Below are 27,710 nucleotides of genomic sequence, written 5' to 3' on the forward strand. Positions count from 1 at the left end.
CTAACAGAAAATAGACTTAATAGCTTTTTGCTGTACCTCTGTCAGTAAATCCTGGAGGTACTTATTACCACCATAAACACCAAATTCATATTCATCATAGTTAATCCAATCTCTTACCAAAAATGTTAAGTTCTAATAATTATAGTTTTAGATTTAATCTTTGCTGCTATTAATTTCATCATATAGTTTGTTATATCTGTAATTGCAGTTGGGAGACTGCGTAGGACTCATATTTTGAACATAAAATTTCCAACCTGAAATGGTACCGCATTTCGATTTTCTGTAACATATTTTGCATATTGAGTTACAAACTAAATAGAATGTGAAAGAGATTTAAGAATTTCAATTACTTTACCGAGTATCCTTAAAATGATATGTAAATAAAAAAATTATTAAAATTTGATTGTGCTACATATTGTTATCGATTAACCTTTAACTGCTCAAATTCAACCTGGCTGATATTTTTTTGGACATTGATAATCTGTAAAAATTAATTTAATCTATAGTTATATCTTTAGGTCTATATACTAGTCTTTTAGTAGTGAAAATCGACATAAAATCTTATTATTGACCAAAAAATTGACCGATGAAACTCTAATGCTGCAACATTAGATTTATCTAAATCTATCCTTTATAATTAAGCGATGAATGTAATTTTAGAGCTGTATGCTATTTTTTAAGTAGTAAAGAATCGAACACAAATATCTGTATTGATCAAAAAATAGACACTTAAGCTCTAAACTACAACATCAAATATGTCTATGTGTATTCTATTTGAATTAAGCTATGATTATAGCTATAAACTTATATGCTAGTCTTGTAGTAGTGAAAAATTGAATAGAAACTATCAGATTTGACCATAAGTTGACCGATGAAACCCTAATACCGCAAAGGTTTACTAACATTAAATATATCTAAATGTATACTATTTTTATTAAAGCGGTAAGACACACAACCGTGAAATTCTCTAACTAAAAAGGCTTAGTACTCTATGGAGTATGAAAACTTCATTGAGTTATAGCTGTTCAAAAACTTGCGTTTTATTCATCAAACTTGTCAACCTTGCAAAAATTGCCATCGGAAAGAGCTATCACATATCAACAGGTGTATTTCAATAACGTAATTTTGTGCTACCTTCAGGATTATCTTGAATACTGTCGAATGTACCAAAGCAAATCATCTATGGGCTAATTTATGCTTCAGTCAATTGATTAAACTACAGAAGTTGCATCGGAGTAATGTAATCTTACTTAAAATAATGATATTACTAATTTCCTCTTCACCATAGCTGTCATGCTTAAAATCCAGCTACAAACTGTCAATTCTTAAACATAAGATAGACTTTCCTGTAAGTCAACAATCAAACTATAGTATTACACAATTTTTAAATCATGTTTTCTTCCTATTCTTTATATTCTGAATAGACTATATTAAACGATAAGTTTATAAACATAAAATTTTGGAAGCGCGGTCAAGCATTATAAAACCTCAATCAGTTGATTGTAGAATTTTGAAGCAGTAATATATCTGAGCAGTAATTTTATTGAAAAAAATACCTGCTGGGAACTGATGATGGTGCTTAAAACAAATATGACACTATTAACCAATGGAGATGTTGTATTGTCGAAAAGTCCTTGAGTATCGATTAAAACTACCGCCACCTTTAGATGAAGATAAATTAAAAATACTATTACTGATACAAGATAACATAACATGAATTAGACAAATCATCGACAGCCTAATTTAATTTTAAAAATTTTTATTCCTTGGATATCGATTACAACTAAAGCCACCTTTAGGGGAAAATAAATTAAAAGCTATGCTACTGATAAAAGATAGTATAACATAAATTTTAAAAATCTTCTATAGTGTTATTTAATTTAAAGCTAATTCTATCTTATAAAATTTTTATCGATTAGTACGTGGAAATATAGTCGTTAGTCTGGAATAAATCTATTCAAATACTAATTGCCTATCATCAAACAAACCTCTTCCCCATCAGGTAGCTGAACCAAAAATGGTCTATGCCACATGTACATGCCGGTAGTTACGCGTTTACTAGAGCGTTTCCATTTAAATCCTCGAATATGATCAATGTGATCGTGATCAAGCCAATCAATGGAACGATTATTAGACCGTTGATGATTAGCAATCTGTGGATTTAGAATCAAATTTAGTTATTCTCTGTCGCATAATGGCTGAACGGCTATTGCAAATTGATTAGCATGCTAACTTCGGATGCTTTTGAATATACTGCGATAATGAACTACAAATTGGATTATTAAATTTGATGAAGCTTAGTAATATTATCACCTGTTTTTCAAGATAGAAGCGGAAAAAATTTAATAAAAATGACTTTCCTTGACGGTATTTGCCATTAATAGACACAACGACCACCTTTTTATCGCGAAAATCTTCACGCATTAAGACTGATTCTAGTGCAGCCTCGTTTAACTGCAAATTGTTCTGGTTTTCAACGTTTAATATCTGAACAGCGACTGTTATAGAATATTAGAAAGCAGACAAAGATTAAGCTTTAATTCAACCCTTATTAATTGAAAGTTTTACCGCTTACCTTGTTCGGTAAGTGGCTCGTTGATTTCCTTCTCTGCCTTGGCATTAACATCTTTCTTAGCAAAATTGAATTTATCAAACCCATTCTTGGTATTATGATTATTATTCGCGTTCTTGATATTTTCAACATCTGCAAAGAATACAAATCAAGATCTGATGACTAAGTCTAACATTAAAAGTTCTATATTTTACTAGAAAACCAACAAGTTGCAAAGCAAATTTAAGCCAGTCTAATAATAACATTTCATGAAGTTCAGTATTTAGTTTAGGATTAAACTTTGTCATAAATTTTGCTGTAAATTAGCGATCATAGCTTTTACTTATGGCTTCACTTGCTAATGGAGCAATTAAAGATTTTAAGTGAAATGGTCTATGGCAAATTATTAATCTATTCGTTATTAAATGTACAATCTGCTCATATTTGTATGTCTAAACGGAAAAGTAGCGTTAATCAAAATACAGTTCATGTAATGGTTGTAGTAATTATTGTGCATTTTAGAATTATACTTTATCATAGACCAATAAATTGTGACTTTAACGATTACTTCAATTAAAAGAGGACGTGAAATTAACATTAGAAAGGTCGAATCAATTTTTATTCCAGTTTAATATTTTTGCTGTACTTTCAAGCTTATCGTTTCATAATTTACTGGAAGCTTAATTCAAAGTTATATTTTTTTGACTTTGATTTCGATCAGCTATCATATCAATTTAATAAATTGCCTAATCTTCACCCAATATTATCATTGAAGCATACATTTATGTTTGTTGTTATTATTTTCTCCTCTTGGGTGATCATGGATTAGTATTACGTCGGCAGTTAAAAAAGTCCTGGATACTATATAGGCTATAAACGTTGTCATCACTATTTATTTCTATAAAGGATCAAGCTATCTACTAGAAATATGCTAATCATTACTATTGTTATGATCTGGTTGTGAAATAAATTAAATCGATCCTTAATGTTCACAAGCCCAAGTTGGTAAAACGTCCATATGTCAAATAAAAGTATCGGGGTTATCTTGCTATTTTCTGATACCTTAATGCTCTTCAGAGAATAACATAAGCACAAGACATTTTATCATCGCTTTTTTCTGCTCATTTCTTATGTAGTTTTATGCTATCTTACAGATGAAATCATCTTAGACCTATGCAATAATTGTAATTACTAGGAAGCAAAACGACATTTTTCAATTCTATAATACGTCTTCTCTTCGGTATTTTCTTTCTAATATTAGTTAGCCTATGTCAGCAATTCCAGTTGGTAACATCAATAATAATCGAGCTAATAGTTTTTTTCCCGGGAGATTTTGCTTTAATCTATGATTTATTTTTCCATCTAAATTTCAAGTTGCTGTAGAATCTAAGCTTTCAAGCAGGCTAAGTGCCTAAGGTGTATTTGCTTTAGTCATGTACTTATAAAAGTAAATTCGTAATCATGTCATTTCACAACTTGCTGCTTAATTCCTGCATAGCCGGGAATATTCTACGTATAAAAATTATGGAACAATGAAATTTCACATTCAAGAGCTGTTTAAAAACCAGGTATTTATAAAAATCAAATAGTACGACTGGAAATGTTGCAACCAAGCTATAATATCGTGCTATATAGAGCAATCGTCTCATAAGCTGCCCTCTAAATGGCTCTAATGTTACATTAAAAAAATGAAATTCCGATAACGTACTGTCTAAAATCTTAATGTCGGAAATTTGATGAGAATTGTTTTGTTGATCGTATCTACCGTCAATTCATGCCCAATATTCAGAGGATCTGGTGAAAATAGCCTACAGAAATCAACATTTGCAACTTGTGACTAAATTAACTCAATGTTTTTTGTAAAAAGGAGCATAGGAAATCCCTTTAAGCAATTCTAAGAAAAATACGTTCTATGTGACCGTAACGATAAGTATGAATTTCGCAACTGGAAATTTTGCCCCTAACATATCCTATTAAATATTAATGAGTCTTTAATACCGTAGAGAAGTAACATTAGGTCGTACTAACGATAATTCTAGGATTACCAAAGTCTAATAAATTAATGGGTACATAATGATACGATCAACTAGAGAACGCATTATTGTGTGAGATTAAGGTTTTGCGCGTCTTTAGCGACAGATCCAAAATTTAGACTCGTGCTACGTTAGACATAATCTTAGGACCTAGCGTAATAGTGCAAGCTATTACAGATACGTATAGACTTCATAAACTACCATAATATACAGGTATTACAGTCTGATTTTATTAAATATACTGGACCAAATTATAAAGATGAAGGAAGACGATGATAGTAATTGGGAATGATCATGTTATGAATAGAAAAATAATTACTCTATGTATAATTTATTGAAAAGTAAGTCTGAAAAATCTATTGAAGCACCAAAATGATAGAATATGCTCAAGAAGTCTCAAAGATTTCGAGATTTTGACGCATACTATCGAGCACTCACTACAGCTATGGACATATTTCATATTAACAATATTTTAAATTACGAACACTGATAAGCAGCTTACTTTCGTAATAACTCTTTGGAATAGTAGGTAACAGAAAGGAATCATCAATGGGAACTTTCGATGCTCCTAAAGGTGGTTGGTGAACGTCAGATAAAGACAGAACAACATATTCATCGGATAATTTCTCTAGATGGATAAATACATTAATTGTTAATTATCGATGAATTATAGGTAAAGAAATAAAGTCCAACGTAGAATTAAAAACAAAAACAATTTTCATCTTATTACGTGTCTAACGGCAGAAAACATGTGACAAAAAATAAAATAGACGTTTAATCGCCTGATTAAATGCTATCTAAGGATACTTTAATAGCATAGATAAAATCCTATCACATCGGATGGACTACTATTAACAATCCAACGATATCAAAATAAGAAATTGCTTCAACAGAAATCGTAATGATTAATAAATAAATACCGACTCTTACCTGTGCTCAGATTTTCCGCCATGTTTAATTTATTTCTATTAGCAACAACCAGATTCTTCACCGGGTATATTAAATAGAATAGAACCTTCTAATATATCCTACAAACTCTACTCTATTTTAGAGAAACAAAGCCTTGAAAATACTTCGATCTTATTGTAGAATAAGAGAAGCAATGATCATTAAGGTTAAGGCTAGTTCTGAATAAGTTCTGCAATAAAAATTAATTATACTATAATCACTACGGTGTAATCGGCTGATGAATAATGGGATACGGTGCACTGCTTAGATGGTGTTAACAAACACTTACAGATAGGATGAAAAAGTGAGGATACCACTGTTGATCAATTAGAAGGACAAATTCAAATGATAGCGAGTATTATGAGCCTATTTTAGATTACTAATCTTAAATAATAAGTATTTAATTATCGGTCGGCTGATTCTAAAAGTAGAGAAATGTTTGAAAAAAGCAGAAAGGATAACAGCAATATGCACAGGTAATATGTATATTAGCTACATCCAAACAATTTTAATCCTTATATCTTATTGGAGAACTATACTCGTATAGATATATACTATTTATTTATTTATTAGCATTAAAAATAGTAGGGGAAAATTGGATCAATTCAATAATGTAACACTAGCGTTGATCTCACATTATACACTATAGCTAAAACCTTGAGCAGAGCTTGGGGTCTGCAATGAACTAGAATTTCTCTGATTTCGGGATTGGCTTAAAATAACAAACAAACTCGATGCATTATGATCATACAAATTTTTCATTGAAAGAAATGATTACTTGAACCTATGGGATTTCATCAGACACTCGAAGTTATTACACCGATTAATAGTAAAAATATTAATTAAGAAATGGAGAATTTACTAAAATTCTTACCTTCAACTGATGCAGTCGATGGATCAAAAATCGTACAAATAAGGACATGAATTTTATTGCGCAAATTGTAATGACCGAGTAATAATCTCTTACTATTACTGTAGGTTCACTTTTTACGTAACCCCAAATTTGAATTAACGAAATTGAGCAATTCCCTAATGTGACACACTAATATACTAGAAATAATGCAAGTGAGCCGTCTCATCCTATTAGCATCTACAATTAGCTGAAATCATTACATAGTACCAGAAAAATAGGAAGGTACGCTAAACTGACTGTCTTGGACTTTTATATGTTCTAATAATTTTTTAATTTAGAAAAAAATGATTCGATCAAGTAGATCACTAGTATTGCTCATGTCAATGTCATGACTTGCGCATTCTATGTTATATGCTGTGGAGATACCTTTAATGAATAATATTTTGATTCGATTTTAACCTGGCTGTCATTGGTTAAGGTTATTATGTTGATGATTGGACTACTTTCGTACCCTGCAGACAAGCTATAATATCAATTAATTAGAATAACCTTGAAGTCGTAGTGCTATATTGGTGAGGTCGTGAGGATAATCAACCTCGCCCTGTGGATGAATGCCTGAATGATTGATTAAAATCGCTATGTTCTACAAGTTCTATAACTAATTATCCAGTTTCACTCTGATATTGTAAGCATATCTAAAAAATAACAAAATATTACCTGATATAGGTTTAGGGGTTCAATTTTAAAGGATTAATCGCGTATTTGCATACCCTGCTAGCAAGGTATGTCAGTAACACTAAAGACTGTCAATTTTTGATATTTCAACATTTGGCAATGGCTAGGTATTACTAGCTAGCGTGTTAATCATAATACGATTGTATCATGTAGCTTTTAACGCATCGGTGGTCGGTGGAGATTAATGTAGCGGGTGTATGTACGTGACCTTTTTGTAATATTTATGATTAATATTCAAGCAAAGTTGCTTATCCAATTTGGCTTATGTTTAACTTATTAAGATATCTATCTGAGAATATTCTAAAATCAAAATATTTTGTAAATTAAATAAAATCAAGGTCAAATATAGTAGAAAATAAATATTGCTTATTATTAAAGATGGATACGAAATGTTTTACAATCGCCAGTCTTACTCTTGCAAATTTCTAATGAAGGAAAAAGTCCTTTGCAAAATAGATCGATTGAAATGAAATATATTGAACCTCCTTAATGGATGCTATCCATACCGTCCGTACCTTGCAGAGTTATAACTAATTATCGTAGTGAAATTCGCAGCTAAAATGATTCCTTCCAAGCTTTGACTACCATAAGTTCCCTGAAATTACCACTTAGATCATCCAAAATGACATAATTACATATTCATTATCTATATGTTATACTTAACGATAGTCTATATGGTGATAATCAGTCATATAAGTGTAAATCTCAGGAATGTATAATTAATGCAAATCATGCAGTTTAAAGGGTTACTTTAGCTAATTAATTATTCGGTAGGAAATAATAATTATAATCACTACGATATTATACGCGTAGTATAGTTAGCCTAAATACAACTTATTAAAATAATACGTGTAAATCCAAATCAGTCTTTTCCCGTATCTTCTATCAAAAGCTGATAACTAAAAATGTCATTATTACCATCATACGATTATAAATTTGATTAGGTTAACCCTTCATGACATGCTCCACGTTTTCATTTATACACTGTATTAGCGGTTACGAAGATAAGTTAAAGTTCTCACGGGGATTGACCGTAACAATTATACTAGTTACAAATTTGTCGCAAATCGATAATATCAATTTGTAGGGGCAAAAGATTGGTTGGTAGTATGTTAGTTGTTGAACTTATTTCTTGTTCTAAAATGAAAGACACTGCGTCTCTTAGTTTCCGACAAAAGATCAATTTGGCTTCGCTTGTCAATTTAAAGCCTGATTTCAACTTCAGCAGTTATATCATTTTTTTCAGACCCTGTTTATCGCTTTTTATGTATATATATTTCAAGATATTCAATAATTGCCAATTCTAGAGATAATCTTGCAATACCATTAGCAGTTGCTTCACTCGTAGTTATAAAACTAACTGCTATACGATTAAAACAGAATAAATGATATCATACATACCATTATATAAGATTAGATTCTATAAAACGTTCAATAAAAGCATTAAGTTAACATCATGAGGTTCTTTTTATTAAATATTAATTAATTAACAGTTATAGTGTATTATAATTAGCCCTGACAATACCACCTTTGGTTTCATTTTTATTCGTTATCCAATATAGAAATATATCTTCACTATCTTCATTATTTAGGTTTTGAATATGGATACATAAGCGTTATTGATAACGATACAATAGCAAGTCCTTATCATTTGATTAGCCAATCACAGCTGCAAGAAGTTTTATTTTTCAGTCATGATTAGCACTCAATATAATTATTATCTCACAGCACAACAATGTAATCTACTGAATGTATTTTGCTAAATTCAATCAACATAATCATTTGACACATTGTTACCATTTTGATTCATGATGCTAATGAAAGATCGATCAAAGGTTTCAAATTTTTACTATACTTGCTTAATAAGCTAAAAAACCTCATTTGATCTGCTTCGTTAATCCACGTTCAGTCCATTGGCTGGCTAGAAATAAAAAGTTATTGACTCCAATATACTCACTAAATTCGTTAGATAGATGATATCAACAAAAATTCATCGTTTATGTGATATTAAATAGGGAGCATAATCGCTTGCAAGTTATCAATCTAACCGATCATATTTCCCGTTATTTGAGATAGCTAATCTAATATTACCACTTCAAATAGTTGAGATCACTTTTCAAAAGACTTTCAGTAGATGTTTAAAATATCCTAATTTCTGACACCATCAAGCATAATATGAGGTAAGTAAAATAGCCAAACTCTCAAGAAATCTTGTCAATGAAGCGAAAGCCCATCCGAATACTTTACGGCTGACATACATTTTAGATCACCCATTTCACGCTCTATTTTAGCAGTCATATACTAAAAAGACAGCATTTTATTTTTGTTTCATTATCGCTAATGGGTAATTTCTTATCATTTATATTCATGGATACCATTTTTTGATGCAATAAATAGAAGTAGAGGGGCAACCTATTTTATAGCTATTTTTCCCCTTCTTGAGGTACAAAATCTTTTATGATGATTGGTTTTAGGAGCGCTGAAGAAGTAAATTTAGCTTCCTTAATCATAGTTTGGTACAACGAAAATATTTCTTACACCAAATTTATAAAGTATTATTTTTCTTGCTTGTATGCATTAATTAAAGCGAGTTTATTTCTATTGCTTTCTAATTTCGAACAACAATAAAGTCAAGATCATTAGTGTAGCAGAACTTATTTTCATTGATTGAACACCTGGTCAATTTTTTTTTATTTGCTCATTACCAGTTTGAATACTTATTTTTACGGTAGAAATTCAATTTCGTAATCAGCATGTTTTAGATTTAAAAAAATTAATAAGCATTACTGCCCAAGCAAATCATAAGTAGCCTAAAAGTAGAAAGAGTTAGAGTCCAAGATATTTGCCTGTCGCTAAATTTCATTTCGGTACGATTAATTAAGAAAGAACTGCTTTAGACGTAAAATTTTTATATCAGTTAATAAACTCATTTACTCAGCTATATACTATTGCTAATTGAAAAGATTGCTTCATCGGCATCATCTGAATAGGAAAATCGCAGCTAAAATAGTTCAGTAATTGAGAATAGTTTTAACTATTTACCATGAAAACAACTCGAATGACTTTAAACACTTCAAGTCCAAGAGAGGAGAAAGGGCTATCTAAATTCGTCTCAATCATTCATTTTCTATTTTAGGGATAGAACGTTACAAGAACCATGACGTCGTCTAGTTTCAATTTCATGACAATCTTTTTCCTGTCTATAATTTCAATCACATATGGTAAGTTAACAAGAAATTCAACAGATCGATGTTATATCTACATGCAATAATTTTAAGTTAGAATTGAACAAGTGTTATAATTAGTCATACGTATAAAATTTCGCTTCCATTGCATGACAATAATTTCTACATCGGTAAAAACTAAAATCGTAGCCGAATAGTGACAAATGCTTCACTAAAGTTGTCGTAAATATGCTATCATTTAGGTTTAACTTATTTTTCTGAAAACCCAAAAAGTTATTATTTAGCTGGAAACGTGCCTCATGTTAACTTTTCGTGTAAATTACAAACCGATTTACGTCACTATTATTGGATAATCGATTGGTATGATGGTCTGGAACGGATTGATCCACATATCAAGACTGGAAGGAAAACATTTTCCATAACCAACTTTTTTTATCCTAATACAACCTCTATGACAGAAACGGCATTAACCGTTACTTTCTCGAATACAAGTACAATATTTTGCATGAAGCTATGAATTCTATTGCGTTGCTTATAACTACAACAATACTATGAAACTAAATTCAGAGTCAGGACTCATTTATAACCTGAGTAAGTATTACATCCTTTGTATTATTTCATTTTTTACCCACTGGCCAACTATTCAATTAGTTCTGCGTATCACAGTTAACGAATATAAAGTATCTACGCAATAATGATGGTATTTGTCTTTTTATAAGATCTTTATTTATGATTTGATAGCAGTCTAAAGCGGCTAGTAGATAATATCCTATCAGAGTAGATGGCTTCCAAAGCAATAGAAATCAATTTGACACTATTTGAATATTTCTATGACCGAGCTTAGTAATATATCGTATGCAATATTTCATTTTGAACCTTGTAGTCGACTATTCAGTTAGTTCTGTCTATCACAATCAAAGAATAAAATGTCTACGATATAATGATGGTATTTACCTATCTAAGGGATCTCTATTTATTAATAGATAGCGGTAAAAAGTAGTCTGATAGGTATAGTGCTATCAGAGGAGATTAATTTGAAAGTGATGAAAATTAATTTGACTCTTTCATAAATCATATTCAACTGTAATCTTATTTTCGGATATTTATTAATTTTAAAGGACAAGTTACGTTAAAAGGGAATCCAAAAAGCCAAATCAAGCGTACTTATAATTCGTTAACAATAGAACGCGGTGATATATTAGAATTACCTCTACACGCTAAATATAAGTTTGAATGGGAATCTGCACCTTTGAATGAACAAACCCAAGATAATTTTAATCGAATTAAGACTACAAATCGAGTTTTTGTAACATCCACTGGGCAACTGGTCTTCGCTTATTTAATAAAAAATGATAGCAGACGCTATAAACCTATTCTAAAGATAGAAGGATATCGTCGAAATCATACCATAGAGGGCGATATTTTCAAACTCACTGTTAAGGATCCGGGTAAGTTCAATGGTGTGGAATTGCATGAATAATGTAAGAAATAGCATTTCAGATATAGAAATAGAAATGGAAGTATGGCTGTGATAGACGCTTAACGGAGAATATCGAATGAGCTATTAGATTTTAATCGAACTTTTGATAGCTTTATAAGGAGATATCAAAGTGCATAAAGCTGCAATAAATTCTAATCTAGGATGTTGGAGTTGATTAAAATTGATTTAAATTGTATCTATCTAAGATTGATTACCTTTGTTTTTTTCAATTGCAGATGGTTGCCGGAAAGATTGCAGTATGTATTTTAAACGAATTCATAATTCCGTGCTTATACTCTTAAATAGTTTCAATCTTTTTCTCTTGGTCTTCTTTTTGTAACTATGTTGTACAGAGATTAAATTTTATCATATTAACGTAAATATAATCTCTAACCATATCATCCACTAAATTTAATTATCCGAAATAGAAGTCAGTGTTCGCATGATGGTTAGAAATAAAACTATAAAAGCGCTTATAAACTCTGCCGTTACCTTAGAATGCATTGCAACTGGCAGGTAAGTCATATTTTTTCTCTCTGATTTCATCATAAGATATTTCATTTGGATAGTAAGCTACTTAAAACTATTTAATACCAAACTTATTCATATAACGTTAAATTTCTAAGTCATGGCATTCAAGTACGATATTGTAGGAATTTTACAGTTAATAACTGCTAATAATTAATGTCAACGTTCTCAAGTTATCAAAATTGCTTTTTAAATCAATAGCTTATATTAATCATCATCATCATGGTGATGATCATTTATTAGTTTAATTTCAGTTTTTAGGACATTAGCATTTTGTCTATTTGGTAGAAATTCTTATTTATCTCAGAACTAGATTCTAGTTTTTACGATTTTCGTAGTATTCTTGAATGAAGTCGACTATAGAATATTCAGTTTAGATCACGTGCTTATTAAGGAAAATCTAAAGTTTAAATTAGTCACATTTAATTTCTCAGCTATAACAATCAAGTACGGCTTTATTTTTATAAGTAGCTATTGCTTATGGCTGCTAGTATCACATTTATTAAGTTGTCCGTTATCGTTTAGGTCAGTTAATGATGCTAACCAACATCAAAATGCTGATTGTAATTTTATTTGAGTTTCAACCTTTATAAGCACGTCTCGTTTATTTTTTATCTATTCCTTTTAGTTCGTAAGATCTAGAATCTATTTTCAAATTTTGTAAGCATTCTTTATTGAGGTCAACTAAAGAATATTTAATTTAGATTATGAGCTAAGTAATAAATTTCCAATTTTGTATATGTTCTACTATATTTAATTTCTCGGTCATAACTATCAAGTACTACAAAATATTTATGTAAAAGCAATCGTCAATGACTGCTAATATTAGTTTATTTATGACAATTCATGATGGTATAAAACGATTATAATCATGCTTTTATTCCGAGCTCCTACAAGGATTAGTCATTACTATCTTCATCATTCTTCCTAGCCTACATTAAAATTCTACTTTTATGGAATATTTGTATTTATAGCCCAGCACCAAAGCTTGATTGGTGCCACTACCCTAAATTATCTCATTCCTGCTTACCAGTCAGATCTCTTAAGCCACGTGTCCGGGAAACTGCAGACAAACAATATTTAACAATTAGTAAAGTGACCTTAGATGATCACCATTTTGTATGCTATGCTTCTAATTCTCATAGTTTTGCTAGCGGACATTTTTACATCAAAGCTAGAGGTAAGGTGACTAAATATTTGGTTGAGCTAATTTACTAAAGCTTCAATTAACTTGACAAATTCTTTATTACTAAGCAGTACACTGTAAATTTGAGGAATTATTCACATTTATGAATAGCGATTACAATCTCTGATTTTAATTTCCTCATGCTTAGAAAATCTCCGCTGGATTCGACCACCCAGTTCAGAAGTTTCTGTTTCTCCATTAGTAAATGAGCATGTATTCAGCTGTCCCTATACCGGTGGTAAATCGGGAAATCCAACCATTATCTGGTCTAGAAATTCAGATGCTCTTGATGAGGACCTTTGTTCTCGCGGAGCGATTTGTGACATTAAAAATGAGCAAATTACCTTCAATATCAGCGCAGGTACTTCTAATTCGCTGAGAGAGACGAATGTTGACTGTCGAATATCTGATTATCCGGGAAGTTTATCTGCTGCAACTTTTGTAACAATACATAGTAAGCTTACTTTCATTTGGACAGCGAATTTTCTCGCTACCTTTATTAAATTTGCATAGATGTATTATACGGTATTTAATATCATGCGCGCATGAAATCCTTATTTTAAATACTAAGATTAAAAATATTAGTTATTCTATATAATAATGTTTTAATGACGCTGATTGCTTTTCAGATGTTGCAAGTTCGCTTATTAGAAGTCCTCCAAAAGTCATTGCGACAGAAGTAGGAAGCAATGCGATGTTTCATTGCCTTTTTGTTGGTTCACCCCGGCCGCTGCTTGAATATTATTATAACGAAAAACGAATTAATGTAATCAGTCTACATTATCAAACTTTTTTTAATGGTACACTACTGATTATTAATGTTACAAAAAACGATGAGGGATTCTATTCTTGCAAGATAGCGTCTACGGAAAACTCCAATAACTTTACAATTAGTAGTTCTAATACTACCATGATTCGTGTCTATAGTAAGTAATTCAAATTAAGAGTTGATTACGCAAGTAACAATAATCTTTCTATACGGACATATTTTATTGAATTTTTTATCGTTTCTGGCCAGTAAAATTCTAAATTAAATCCTTAAATATGTAAATTCTATAATAAATTCATGTGCGTCATTTATATATCTATTTTTATATGAATTATAAGTCATTAGAAGCATACTTTTACCAATTTACCTTACTGATTACTTAAGGTAATAACTTTAATCATGCATTTTATAACCTACGATGTATGCTTTATAAACCGTCTAAGACGCTTGTATTCGTATAATTATTTATCGTTAATGATGAATTATTCAGATTGATTCTTTATGCTACCTTTAATTAGTATTTCATATTAGTTTCAACTTAGTACTGAGTCTATTTTGCAATTTTATAAACGTAAATTTATTACATTGTCGACTTAGCTGAAACAGTATTGTATAAGATATCAAGCCGTTTTAGTAAGATAGGCAAGAGGTCTTGTCTATCTTTGATTTATATAGTATTTCATAAGCTATTTGTTTCTAAAACAAAAAACAACTACTGTATGTAATAGCTCAACTATGGCTAAAATCATTACTATTTTGCTACTTTTCTCTTGTAGATAAAACAAAAATTGAAAGCAAATTTATATCAGACATCCGCAAAGAATCAGATTCATTCGATATTTATTGTAAATTTACATTCGATGGGGAAATAAACGAAACTTTGTCTACGTATTGGAATGTTAAAGGAAAAAGATTTGATGAAGGACCTCGCCTTCAAGCTACACAAGTATTTTATAACAATAATTCTGGTATTAACACATTGCATTATAAAAATTCAGAACCACAAGATACTGGTAGGATTGAGTGTGTTGTCGAATATACTGCTGGAACTCCAATCAAGACATTTAAAACCACCGTAGCTGGATTTATTACTATATCAGGTATTGAATAGTTAACTACTTATTAATATGACGCATTATTTATTAATATTTACTCGTAGTTGGTCTTATGTAAATGTATATGCATCGATAAGGTTTCTACTATCTTGCTAGCGCTAATATTTAATGAACATAATCGATTAGTAACAATATATTAGGACTATTATTGATATTGTTGCTTATGCCTTCACGGTGAAGATTTGCAAATACACTAATGTATCAACAACTCTGTAGTATACGCGTATAGTGATGAGAAAACAAATTAAGTACCCGCAAGACTATTTAGCAGCTTTGTACAGTGCCTAATGCCTTCCCATCTACCGACAATTTGAGAATTTACTATTTATCCTACCTTTTGTAGAATAGATAGAGTTGGAGCCTCTTCCTAGCTAGTTAGCTATTAATAGCAATTTGTAATTATTACGCGGCGTTTCTTGTCACCAATCTCTTTATCAATTTTATTTTTGTCTAACTATTACGAACTCTTGCAGGTATACCGCAGTCTCCTTATAACGTGCAAATTAAGAAGTCCGAGTACCGTACGGTTCTTATTTCAGCAGAAATTTGGTGGAACTTTAATTATGAGTTGTGGAATAACACTATACCGATAGGTTTTGGAATTTATTGCAAACAAAAGGCTAATAGCTCGTACACTCTAGCTGCTAATGGGTTCTGCAAGCCATTTATCTTCGAAAAAACTTTAATCCTTGTTCCTAATAGCAATCGAACATGCCATATTGTTGCCATAAGCAACATCGGACGAGGAATACCATCGAAATCCTTTCAACTCGAGAACCGACAAAAAATTGGTAAGCATTACGATACCTTCGCAATTGACAGCTTATTTATACTGATCTCTTCTCTGCGTTGATACAGATTAATATATCTGTCAGGTATGTAACATTTTTGCACAAAAGTTCTAGTATATATCTTTCATAATTCTAGTTACTAGAAACTATCAGAGCATTAACCTTATCGTTACCGATACATCATTGCCGATATCTTATGATGAAATATTTCATATCATCCTAGAGTATTGTATTAGTTCTAATTGCTTTGACTAACCGTACGATATCGTTATTGATATTTATATCACTACTTCTACATAGTAACATGATTATTGAGCAAACGCAAATTTTCGCAGAATCACCATATAATTTTACTATTTACTAAACGCGAAAATCGTTAGATAATCGAATGATAACATTATAATGACTGTATAAAACTTATCATGGTTATTTTTTTCTATTGTTTAATACCAATCAAAGTGATCGAAAATGTTACCGTCTTTTGCTTAAAAAACTTTCGAATTTTGATTAGTTGGGCTGTAAGTATCTAATTGCATAATAACGTTTTCGAAATAAATGATGTCAATTGTTCCTGTTAAAAATTTTAATATCTCCTTTCTAATGCTATGATGATGTAGCCTTTAGCGATATGGAAAAATAGCAATAACTTCAGCTATACAATCTATATCAAGAAAGTCAAGCAGATTTCTTACGATCGTAAAGATATTATAAAGATCTCATCGCATATATTAAAGAATGCCATTTTTAACACCAGTTATCAAATCAAAGTTGGCACTCGTAACTTGCTCGAAGGATTTGACGTTAATTCAACCGTGAAAATAATCAAGTGCAGCTTTAGTGAGAGAACATACTGATATAAGATTACTATTACTACCGTATGAATAGTTTGCAACTGCTTATATTTTTTATAATTTGCTAAAGGTTAACAATGCTGCTCAGGTTTTGATGTACCGTTTTTCTTGTTATTGAATTACAGACTCTTTATTAACACCAACAAATCTTATGGTTAATGGATCAGAATTGGGGTTAAATGTTGGTTGGAAAGGAATTTCAGCTGCCAAAATCAATTTTAATCTTGCTGGATATGTAGTAAGTATTACTGAATCATAGATCTATCAAATATAATAGATCTATGAGTATTGAAATGTTCTAGTAAGCTAATTACGTTCTATAAAATCGCTCAATTTTCAAGCATAAAATACTACATTTTAAGGTAATTTCGCCATGTTATTATTGCTCATCTTAGCGTAATAATTAGTAAAAAAAATGCTGGTTGCTTCGTTTTAATTTCATTAGCTTTGTTTTCTGCACGCATGATTATTTCTCATCATTTAGCTCTATATCAAGAAGTTTGATAGTTTAAAGCTCCAAATGAGAGAAACAACAGAAACACACCTTTTCGTCAGATGGGCAGCTTTTGATGAAGGAAATGGAATTTACGACCTACAAGTTTTTCCTTTCGATGTTCGGAATATTAGTGGTTATGGATCTAATATTTACAGATATGATTATGTTGATTCACAGTCGACAGTATCATATTCATCAACACCAGGTTAGCATTAGATTTTTAGGATTAAACTTTGGTTACTTATTAAGACAATATGTAGGACAATTTTAGTTGATACTTAATCGTTTGATTTTTAAAAATTTCCTGGTTAATCTAATTCATACCATGTCAAAGGGTTGTTATTTGTGTCGATTTATTGTGGCTGTTTATTAAGATAGTATGCGGGACAATTTGAGTTGATATGGTACTTAATGGTTTGATTTTTAAAATTGTTGATTAATTGAATTCATTCCAAGTTAGGGATATGCTATAGGTATAGAATTATTAAATGAGTAGCTATATTATGAGCAGAACGAATCGCTTGAGTTATATTTAGCTTAAAAGAGAAAAAAGTAGAACGGCAGTTAATTGATGGATATCCTTTTTGGTTTAGTTTCACAGGGAAGTAGGAGTGGAGCAGTTTTTAGTGGAGTAGGAGTTACAATTTTTGTTGTTGTCATTGCTGCAATAGTTATTTATTGGAGGAGAAAACGGCGAAAAGACTTGAAAAATAGGGATAAATCACCCTCTCCTACCATTAAGGAATCGATGTTAACATTAGTCAGCAGCGGAGTAACCTCACAACAAAATTTAAATATTGCAGAAGTAAAATCAAATGAATACATTGAAGCGAAATCACACGATAAGTGGGAATATCCAAAGTCTAAATTAACTTTAGGTGATGAGTTAGGACACGGTGCTTATGGACAAGTGGTTCAAGGTGAAGCGATTGATATTCAAGATCATGTTGGAACAACCGTAGTTGCGGTTAAAATGTTAAAATCAGATGCATTAGATATTGAGAGAAGGAGCTTATTAGCTGAATTAGACATGTTGAAAAGCTTAGATAAGCATCAGAATATTATTTCGCTACTTGGTTGCTGCACCTATGAAGGTAAGAATTTGTTCTACTGCAATCCATTTTAGTACTCCAACCTAGAAAGAATAAACTATTTCTTTTTGTTTGAATAGTGGATTATTTGTTGTAAGTAATTCAATTTCTAAGCTACCGGAATATTACGTCAATTTCATCTAATTGAATTACTTTCAATTTTGTAATAATACGATGGCCAGCACCATTGCTAATCATTGTCGAATTTGCATGCCATGGAGATTTATTAAAGTATTTAAGATCCAACCGAGGTGATGGAGACTTTGGTAATTTAACATTGGAACGATTAACAGAAATTGCTTGGCAAATATCTAATGGAATGACTTATTTAGAACAGATGAAGGCAAGTTTCAGTGATTGATTACATTTTCATGGGTGGATCTCAATGCTTGTGCTTTTGATCATCATGATAGGATATTATTTATAAGTTGTCATTTCTGAGTTATGTTTTGACGTCAATAGACTAATTTGGTCATGAGATTGAATTCATTATTGGAATTTTTCAGAGTGACAGTGCTAAAAACAGGGTTGCATTTTTAATATCATTAATTTCTTGTTTATCATTTATCAATACAGTTAATTCATCGAGATTTAGCTGCTCGTAATGTCCTCTTGGATGAAGACTATAACTGTAAGATTTCAGATTTTGGCTTGGCTCGCGATGTTTATGAATCTAATCTATACACTAGATCGAGTAGAAGTCGTCTACCGGTTAAATGGATGGCGTTAGAATCTATTTTTGATGATATTTGGACCACTAAAAGTGATGTTTGGTCATTTGGTGTCGTTGTATGGGAAATTTTTACGTTAGGCTCATTTCCATATCCCGGCATGACGGCTGCCGAAACAACGGAAAAAGTACGAAATGGCTATAGGATGGAAAAGCCGCAAAATTGTCCAAATGAAATCTATCAAATTATTTCAGATTGTTGGTCGGAAGATTATCGTAATCGACCATCATTTGATAAAGTTAAATTGCGTTTGGAATATTATCGTGAATCTACCGATAGTTACCTGACTTTAGAAGAAGGAGAATCTGTACAAGCGTAGTCGTCTATAGTCTATTTGAATTGGAATACAAGAGTAATAAGAGGAGGAAGTCGATTACACACCTATTGGCAATTTGGAATGACAATTGGATACAAGAAAAGATAGACGAGAATCAATCATGGTATCTTTCAGCCATGATAAATTGGTAAATTTACTAGGCGCTGATCAATCCTATTTGATGATGACAAAGACAGGTTACCGTATATCGTAGACGGTAAACTGGATCCTATCTAGAAACGATTAAACTACTTCCTCCTCAGTCGCATTTTATTATACCTAGAGCGAAGCACTTTGTAATAAACTATGTCATTAATGAGTGAATTGTATTGCACATCTATGCCAATTTAATATTGAAAAGAGAGAAGAGAACCAATCCTTATACCTTTCGGGCATGATAAATTTGGTGAAAGATGCAAATTTACCAGGATTTGATCGATTTTCTTTAAAGATGACAAAGACAGTAACGCGTATATATCGTAGGCGGTAAAATGGAACCTATCTAGAACCATCAAATTGCTTTCTCTTCAATCGCATTTTATTATACCTATAGCTAAACATATTATAACAGATTGAATCATTGAATTATGTCATATACCAATTGAATGTTGAATGTTGAATTTGGATAATATTATTACTGATGACGTTCAACTTAAAATTAGAAATGATTTATTGAATTAAAAATAGAATATGGTCTACTGATTACTCCTCTGTAGTCTGCCATAAGTGACCATATTGAAGCTCTAATTCCAAAAATTGCAAAGTAGTCTATTGCAAAAGACAGAGAGGCAAACAGTCATTATCACCTGTCTATTGAAATGGAATTATGGTTTCACTCTGCTCATTCGATACTATTAAACTGGCTAGAAGATGTTGAATTTGTTAAAATAACGCTATTATTTTCGCGTCGAAATGAATATACTCGTATAAGGTATATGCTCGTGTAGATTCGTGATTTGTCATCAAGAACAATTTTTCATTGAATCATTCTATGCTTATTAATAAAGTAGTCAGTGAGCTTATTGCAGAGATATCAACATCCATACTGTATGTGTATTTCTACGACGGATTAATATGTTTTATGGGGGTTAATGAAATGTTTTAAAAGACCGCTTAAGCTGCTAGTAATGATGCAAATATTGGAGTTTGTTCGGTCATTTATAAGATGGCACCTTGTAAGGTTATTGATTGATAGATTGATGATAGACATAGCCAGCGGGAAGTGGGCTACCATGAAAAGCTCTGCTTTGATCTTCCCCTGCGTCCTTTCTTCTTGACATAATACTTGGCAATATGTATAGTAAAATCTTTCAAAAATCTTTATACGCCGTTATTAATTTAAAATCTACTTACGTCCACAACGAATAACTTTCGGGATTTCCCAGTATTTCTTTCGTGTGATTGAAGTATACGTATGTAGAGACTGTATATTCGACTATGGACGATCACTCCTCTGTAGTAATGAATACGGCAAGTTTGATGGGAGCATAGTTCTTTCGCATGCTTTTAGTTCACGTATGTCGAGACTATATTTCGACCATGGACGATCACTTCTGTATCGTCTTGAATACGGCGCGTTTGATTCAAGTAAATCACAGCAGTCTACTTCCTTTTTCATTGTCATGAATGCTTTGGACTTGCTAATATTCAATATGGATGCTTCTCTAAGCTGCTAGAAATAAATAAGAATAGTTACGATACTAGACACGGAAAGATAAAGTGATAGTCAATTTTACGATGTTTCCCACCCAATAAACGAAGGCCTAAATTAAAATGATTTTTGCGGACTTCAAATTTTGCTGGGCAATGCATGCTAATGCAAGAACTAATAGTGTCAGTTGTTGTTTTGATCGTGGGATAGAATATAAATATAGGCTAACAGGTTTGTCTGCTATTACGTTTAAGGTTCCTCATTTATGCAACATGGATGATCTTTGACCATTAGTGATTATTATTATGCACCTATTTAATCTCAAGAATGGCTTATAGTCCGCTTGGTACAAATAGGACAGTGAGATGAGCCATTCCATCTCCAAACCGGATAATTTACCGTAGACAATTTACTGCATTAAATCAATTTTAGGCTGTATAGGATTGAACGCTGTAAAATATTTAATCCACCGTCGTCATATCAAAACAGATACTTTACTACATTCGATTAATTTTGCGGTGTATAGGATTGAACGCTGCAAAGTATTTAATTCATCCTAATAATATCAAATCTAGATTGATATTGTATCCATCCTTTACTACTACATTATACAGCGGTAAATTGTCCGCGTCAAGTCGTCCTAGTTTAAACTTAGAATAATCTACTATAATTTAATTTAACAGTCAAGAAGGACAGTGAGATGAGCCAATTCATCTTGGATTACTGTCCACGAATATTTTAAACTTAGCGTAATCTACTATAATTTAATTTAAAAGTACAAGAAGGATAATGGGATGAGCCAATTCATCTTGGATACCTGTCCACGAATATTTTCAAGCTCAGCGTAATCTACTATACTCGTCATTAAATTTAAAAGTACAAGAAAGACAATGCGATGAGCCAATTCATCTTGAATACTTGTCCACGACTATTTTCAAACTTAGCGTAATCTACTATAATTTAATTTAAAAGTACAAAGAAGGACAATGCGATGAACCAATTCATCTTGGATTGCTGTCCACAAATATTTTCAAACTCAGCGTAATCTACTATAATTTAATTTAAAAGTACAAGAAGGACAGTGGGATAAGCCAATTCATATAGGATCGCTGTCCACGAATGTATTCGAACTCAGCGTAATCTACTATACTCGTTATTGAATTTAAAAGTACAAGAAAGTACAAGAAGGACAGTGCGATAAGCCAATTTATATAGAATCGCTGTCTACGAATATTTTCAAACTCAGCTAAATCTACTATAATTTAATTTAATAGTACAAGGAGGACAGTGAGATGAGCCAATTCATCTTGGATCCCTGTCCCCGAATACTTTTAAACTTTGCATAATCTACTATAATTTAATTTAAAAGCACCAGAAGGACAGTGCGATGAGCTATTTGTAGTGGATCCATGTCCCACAAAAACATTTCAATTTGGCATAATCTACTATAACTTGATTCAAAAGTACAACAGGACGATGAGATCATAAGATGATTCATTTCATCTTGGGTCCATGTCCACCAACATTTTGAGACTTGGGATAATTGACTATATTAAATTTGGTTTAAAAGCATATGTCAAAGCTATGTCAGTTGAACTGGATGGAACAGAAGTAAATGACGTCGATTAACAATAGTGTTGGTTTAAAATTGAAAAAAAAATTCTTCAGTCAAAGTTTCGTTTCTATGCCCTTCAATATGGTGTACAGTGGGACAGGCTGATTGCATCATTCATTACCAATGGAGAGTTTAAGCAAGAGTCAAATAAAAGTTTTATTCTTCGTGAATTATGTCTGATTATGAAACAGCTTTGCTCATATTTATCACACCACTATTGCAAACAGCTGACATTGAAATTTTACTTCAGTTTTGCAATAGAACGGCAAAGATGGCAGTATAGCTTATTAGGCTTATATCGTGCTATATCTTCGAAAGATTATCATGTCTTGCATTATAATAGTGATGCTGATAGCAGCGTTATGAACAAGCATAACCAAAATGATGTTCACTTTTACTTAATCTAGCCTAATTTAATATTTAAGTGATAGAAAATGATTGCTTTATCGTGCTCTCTACTTAACACTACCGTGATTGATCGAGATACTACTACTTGATTGAATGCTGCGTGGTAAGCAAGCACCAAAAAAAACATGGGCCATCCATCTCATTAGAATAGGTAATTTTGACCTTTTATTAGATATAAGAGCAGTAATACATGTAGGGTAATTAAGTCAAGGAATAGCAAACAGTGGTGCAGGCCATTTTAACTGACTACACGTGCTAAGAGAATATGGCGTTGTCGATGTCCTTTTTGGATCCGTTGTCGACAAAGAAAGAAAAACAACACAAGCAAAAATCCATTACCAAATCAATCATTCATAAGGCAATAAGCAGTAACTTGACAATACAACAATTTCAGCAACAACGTAGCAAAAAAAAGATTTCAATAATCTCTTGCATCGAATTACAGTGTCAACTTTATTTATTCATACATACATATATATATATATATATATATTAAACCGAAAATTTAGAAATCATTAATTAATTAGAACGACCTCTAGAATAGCGCGTCGACATGCTACCACGTAGTTAACAAATAACAAAATAACATATCATCAACATTGATTCAATCCTTTTAAGTGAAAGGTATAACTTTCTATTTTTAATTTATATAGAATATATATATATATCTATATATATTTTAAAATTTTTAGGTATAAATATAAGAAAAAAACCCCAATTAAATGCTATATAACAATCATCCACATCTTGTATCCAGTGATAGAAACGTAACATACTTTTGCATTGCCATCGTTCCATAATGTAGAAGCAGATGAAAGTCTATCACTATGGAAATTGTGCCTAATCAAACTAAACAACTTTTAAACTGGCCGTTGTCAAAGCCACATTTTCATCAAAATCTTTGACATCTTGTTTTACCGTAGGTAGCGAGCCCGAATTGACATGGTAGAATCGTATACGGCTTAATATACGCGCAACAGAATCATTGACTGGATTACAACAAACTTGGACACATAAGGTAATCATCTTGAACATACATCCAAAGAGAATACTAAGACCGCGAATACATGGAGTATAAGCCCAAATTTGACCAAATACAACACAAGCAAAGTAACAGCCGCAAAAGAGTGCACAAGGCAGAGCAAAGATGGCACTGATAATTCTGTAGCACCATAGTTTAGAGCCTTCAAAGATAGTGTAACTCAATTTCCAGATAGCATCAAACGAGTAATTTCCATGTGGTTCGGCAAAGACTTCCGAGAAAGATACCTAAAAATCAATCGATAATCATCCTTCTTATACAGCAATAAAACTTCATCATCGTTTCCATTTTAATTTTAAAATGAATGAATAAGGATCAGCACGGATATCCGACTCTGACAATAGTCATTATTGCATTTGCACTCGATGTAGAATCAATTATTCTATCATGATTCATTTTCAAAGTAAAGTTGTATACTTGATGGGCTAGCATCAAGTCCATTCGATCCAAATACAAAATCAAACAGTAACGAACTTGATGCTATTCCTTCAAGTAAAAGGTCAACCAGGCCTTGTTACTCTATTCGCAAATTCATTCTACAATTGGTGGTACATTCAGTACGCTCCATCCCGCTGGAATAAATTTCGCCATTGTCGGCTACAATTGTCGTGGTTTACGTTAGCAGCAGGCTTGCTACCATGGCGAAATTTGAACTACGTAAAACTAAAAGGAAATCAACTGGCCATGCCAGATATGGATTCCCCCCCCCCCCCTACGAAAAAAGACATAACATGTCAAATATGGGTACTATCAGCAATCAATATACTGTTAACTAATATCCCAATCAAAAACCAAATTCACTAGACTACAGAAAACTCTTTGTTACCCCCTACCATTGCATCTAAAATGTTATTTGGTCGTTAGAATGGCAGTCTACGCTATTATCCTCATCGATCAATAACGATCATAATATCATACAGAACGACTATTCAACTACATCAAGGCATGTCAATAACTTGCATTATATCAGTTCGGTCATGAAAGGATTGCAAAGACTAAAGGCTATCGTCTTTGCGTCTACATACCTCAGCGTGAAAAACTTTGAATTAAAATACTTTCTACTTGTAATCTAATTCACTATCGTCAACCAATTTTGTTCTGTCGTATCAGTATGCAGTTTCCAAAAGTCATACTAATACAAGTGATAACTAAAGTTGGTTTTGATAACAATATCAAAAGAGAAAAAAAAGATGTCTACACAGCCATGTTGTAGCAGTAGGGGATAAAATTCTCCATGCTACCACCGTAAGTGCTTCCGTCGAGATTAGCAAAGCGTAAGGTACAACCCCATCCCCAAAATTGCAATACATGGCTGCTACACTAACAAGTTATAATTTAGAAGGAAATAGACTAATCGATTAGGTAGCCTTTATTATTTTGACGAAAAGAACGTCTTAAAATAGATTTTATCAAAGTAATCTATGAGTCAACAAGTCAATTTGATGCTACTAATTTAATAATTGATCTACTTGCGTTTGCCAATGAGTAATGACTATTAATTAATACTACACTGGACTACTGGATTAGCAGATTTGACAAATTGAGCGTTATTTTTTCTACGGTAGAAGCGGCAGTTTACAGTACGCCATTAAACGCCCTCATCTCTTTCCGCACAACTTGCAATTCTATAATGGAAGGCTTTCTACACTGTACATCGAATCAATCAATTTATTTATTTAAGTTATCCGATTAAAGCATTTTCAGTTATTGTACACTACAGTACTATCGCTTTTGTCAAGACATGATCGATTTAAATACCGTTTTACCAATCGATTTACTAAACTGTACATCTATGGAGTAGCATGGCCATTGGGAATTTTACCAAAAAAATGCTTCGCAAAAAGTGACTATTCTATTAAATGAAAGTAGACAATCGCCAAAAGTCAAGGAATTAGGGGCAATGATAACGCCCTTGCATAATTCAATCATTTCCGATGGTAGTAAGTGAGTGAAACTAGAGGCAGGGCAAATTAGGAGTTGTCAATTCTCTATCCAGATACAAAATGAAGGCAAATATTTGCTTAGGTGTTAGTAACCAATTTTCCAGTAATTAACAAATAGTTGCGGTTGCTCTTAATGCTTCAAAATAACAACAAGAACATTGTAATTATAAACTAACATACTGTACTGTGTAGTCTGTAGGCTTTTAAAATAATCCCAAGCTATCACAGTTCGACAGCCGTATCGTCGTCGATCCTGACAACGGATTACTCTAAAATTACCCTAAATATGTAGGAATTAGTGCTGGAGTAAATTGGACATTCCTTCACGTTAATAGCGCGCATTATTTTAACAGTCTAAAACATGTGTTAACACCTCTACTTATTAACTTGGATTGGAGATCCATTTAGCCTACGCCCTTTGATTACTTCAGTATCGTTGTCATCTATGTCTTTGGCGATGATGGAATAATATACGAGCATAATTTGGGGGGGGGGGTAAACATGATCAAACCTTATAGAGTTGGAATGATTCACTAGAAAAGGAGGAGGATTGATTTTAAAAAATAGTTCCAATAAGTAAAAAGAAAAATTCACGGGTACATACTGTACGTGAAAAATTTTTAGTTACTGATCCAACTGTTTTTGGTCGGCTAGTAAATCAAAATTCACAATCAAACTTTAATCCTCAGTTTACATTGAAAGCTAAAGCCAGTGTGTATAGCAAAAAAAAAAAATGCGTAATGAGAAGGAATTGAACTTTATATAGGAATAACAGATTACTGTAAGAGCAATTAATGTCCATTTTTTTTTAAATTGGCAAGGCAAGCGTTCAAATGTAGTCGAATAATTAACGGTAACAAAGCGTTATCATAAAATGGGGATTTGCTGATTTTACTATCATGGGCAAAATCAACTTTTGTAACGATGCTGTTGATTTTTCCACCATATCGTTGCGTAAGCAAGTCTATATCTATATTTCATCAAGCGGATAGACCAAAAGGGAAAATCAACTACGCTTGGATTCATGTATTTCAGTTAGCGCACGACTGACTGAAATGATTTTTTATCGTTTATTAATTCATTATGAATTTCTCCATTTATTGGGCTATCCATTAAAGTTGATAATCCACGCCTAAGCGGAGGCGTTCAATTGCACATTATCTTGCAATCATCAAGTTGTGATTGCATGATCATTTTTTTTTGGCGTGGTGGGTAAAGGAGTAGGGGGAAAAAGAAGAAATAAAAAATAACTTCAAATGGCATCTTTTTACCTTCAAGTGTTCATTAATACCATTAGGATCACGATCAGAGACATTCATATTGAATTTCAGGTTGACCGGTTCATCAGAGGTTTCTGGAGCATGGCCTTTTTCAGAGTCAGACATTTTGCTT

General features: G+C 32.0%; 3 protein-coding genes across 3 annotated transcripts; 1 reads left to right on the forward strand and 2 right to left on the reverse strand.

The window, feature by feature from the left end:
• On the reverse strand, positions 1-2,496 carry TRIADDRAFT_25986 (uncharacterized protein; the record flags this gene model as incomplete). The annotated part of the gene is made up of 6 exons (XM_002113046.1): positions 1-132; positions 255-311; positions 431-481; positions 1,557-1,661; positions 1,989-2,153; positions 2,314-2,496. Coding segments are annotated over 6 exons (693 nt in total), but the record flags the coding sequence as incomplete, so codon positions are not given.
• Positions 2,497-18,269: 15,773 nt separating this feature from the next.
• On the forward strand, positions 18,270-19,662 carry TRIADDRAFT_25090 (uncharacterized protein; the record flags this gene model as incomplete). Its single annotated transcript, XM_002112617.1, has 4 exons — positions 18,270-18,615; positions 18,795-18,959; positions 19,041-19,042; positions 19,189-19,662. 4 exons carry the CDS (start codon positions 18,270-18,272, stop codon positions 19,660-19,662), a joined length of 987 nt encoding a protein of 328 aa, XP_002112653.1.
• A 4,520-nt stretch (positions 19,663-24,182) lies between these two features.
• Positions 24,183-27,703, reverse strand: TRIADDRAFT_56887 (uncharacterized protein; the record flags this gene model as incomplete). Its single annotated transcript, XM_002113047.1, has 2 exons — positions 24,183-24,602; positions 27,590-27,703. 2 exons carry the CDS (start codon positions 27,701-27,703, stop codon positions 24,183-24,185), a joined length of 534 nt encoding a protein of 177 aa, XP_002113083.1.
• Positions 27,704-27,710: the final 7 nt, after the last annotated feature.

This window comes from Trichoplax adhaerens, genomic scaffold (assembly GCF_000150275.1).
Source record: "Trichoplax adhaerens TRIADscaffold_5 genomic scaffold, whole genome shotgun sequence".
NCBI lineage: Eukaryota > Metazoa > Placozoa > Uniplacotomia > Trichoplacea > Trichoplacidae > Trichoplax > Trichoplax adhaerens.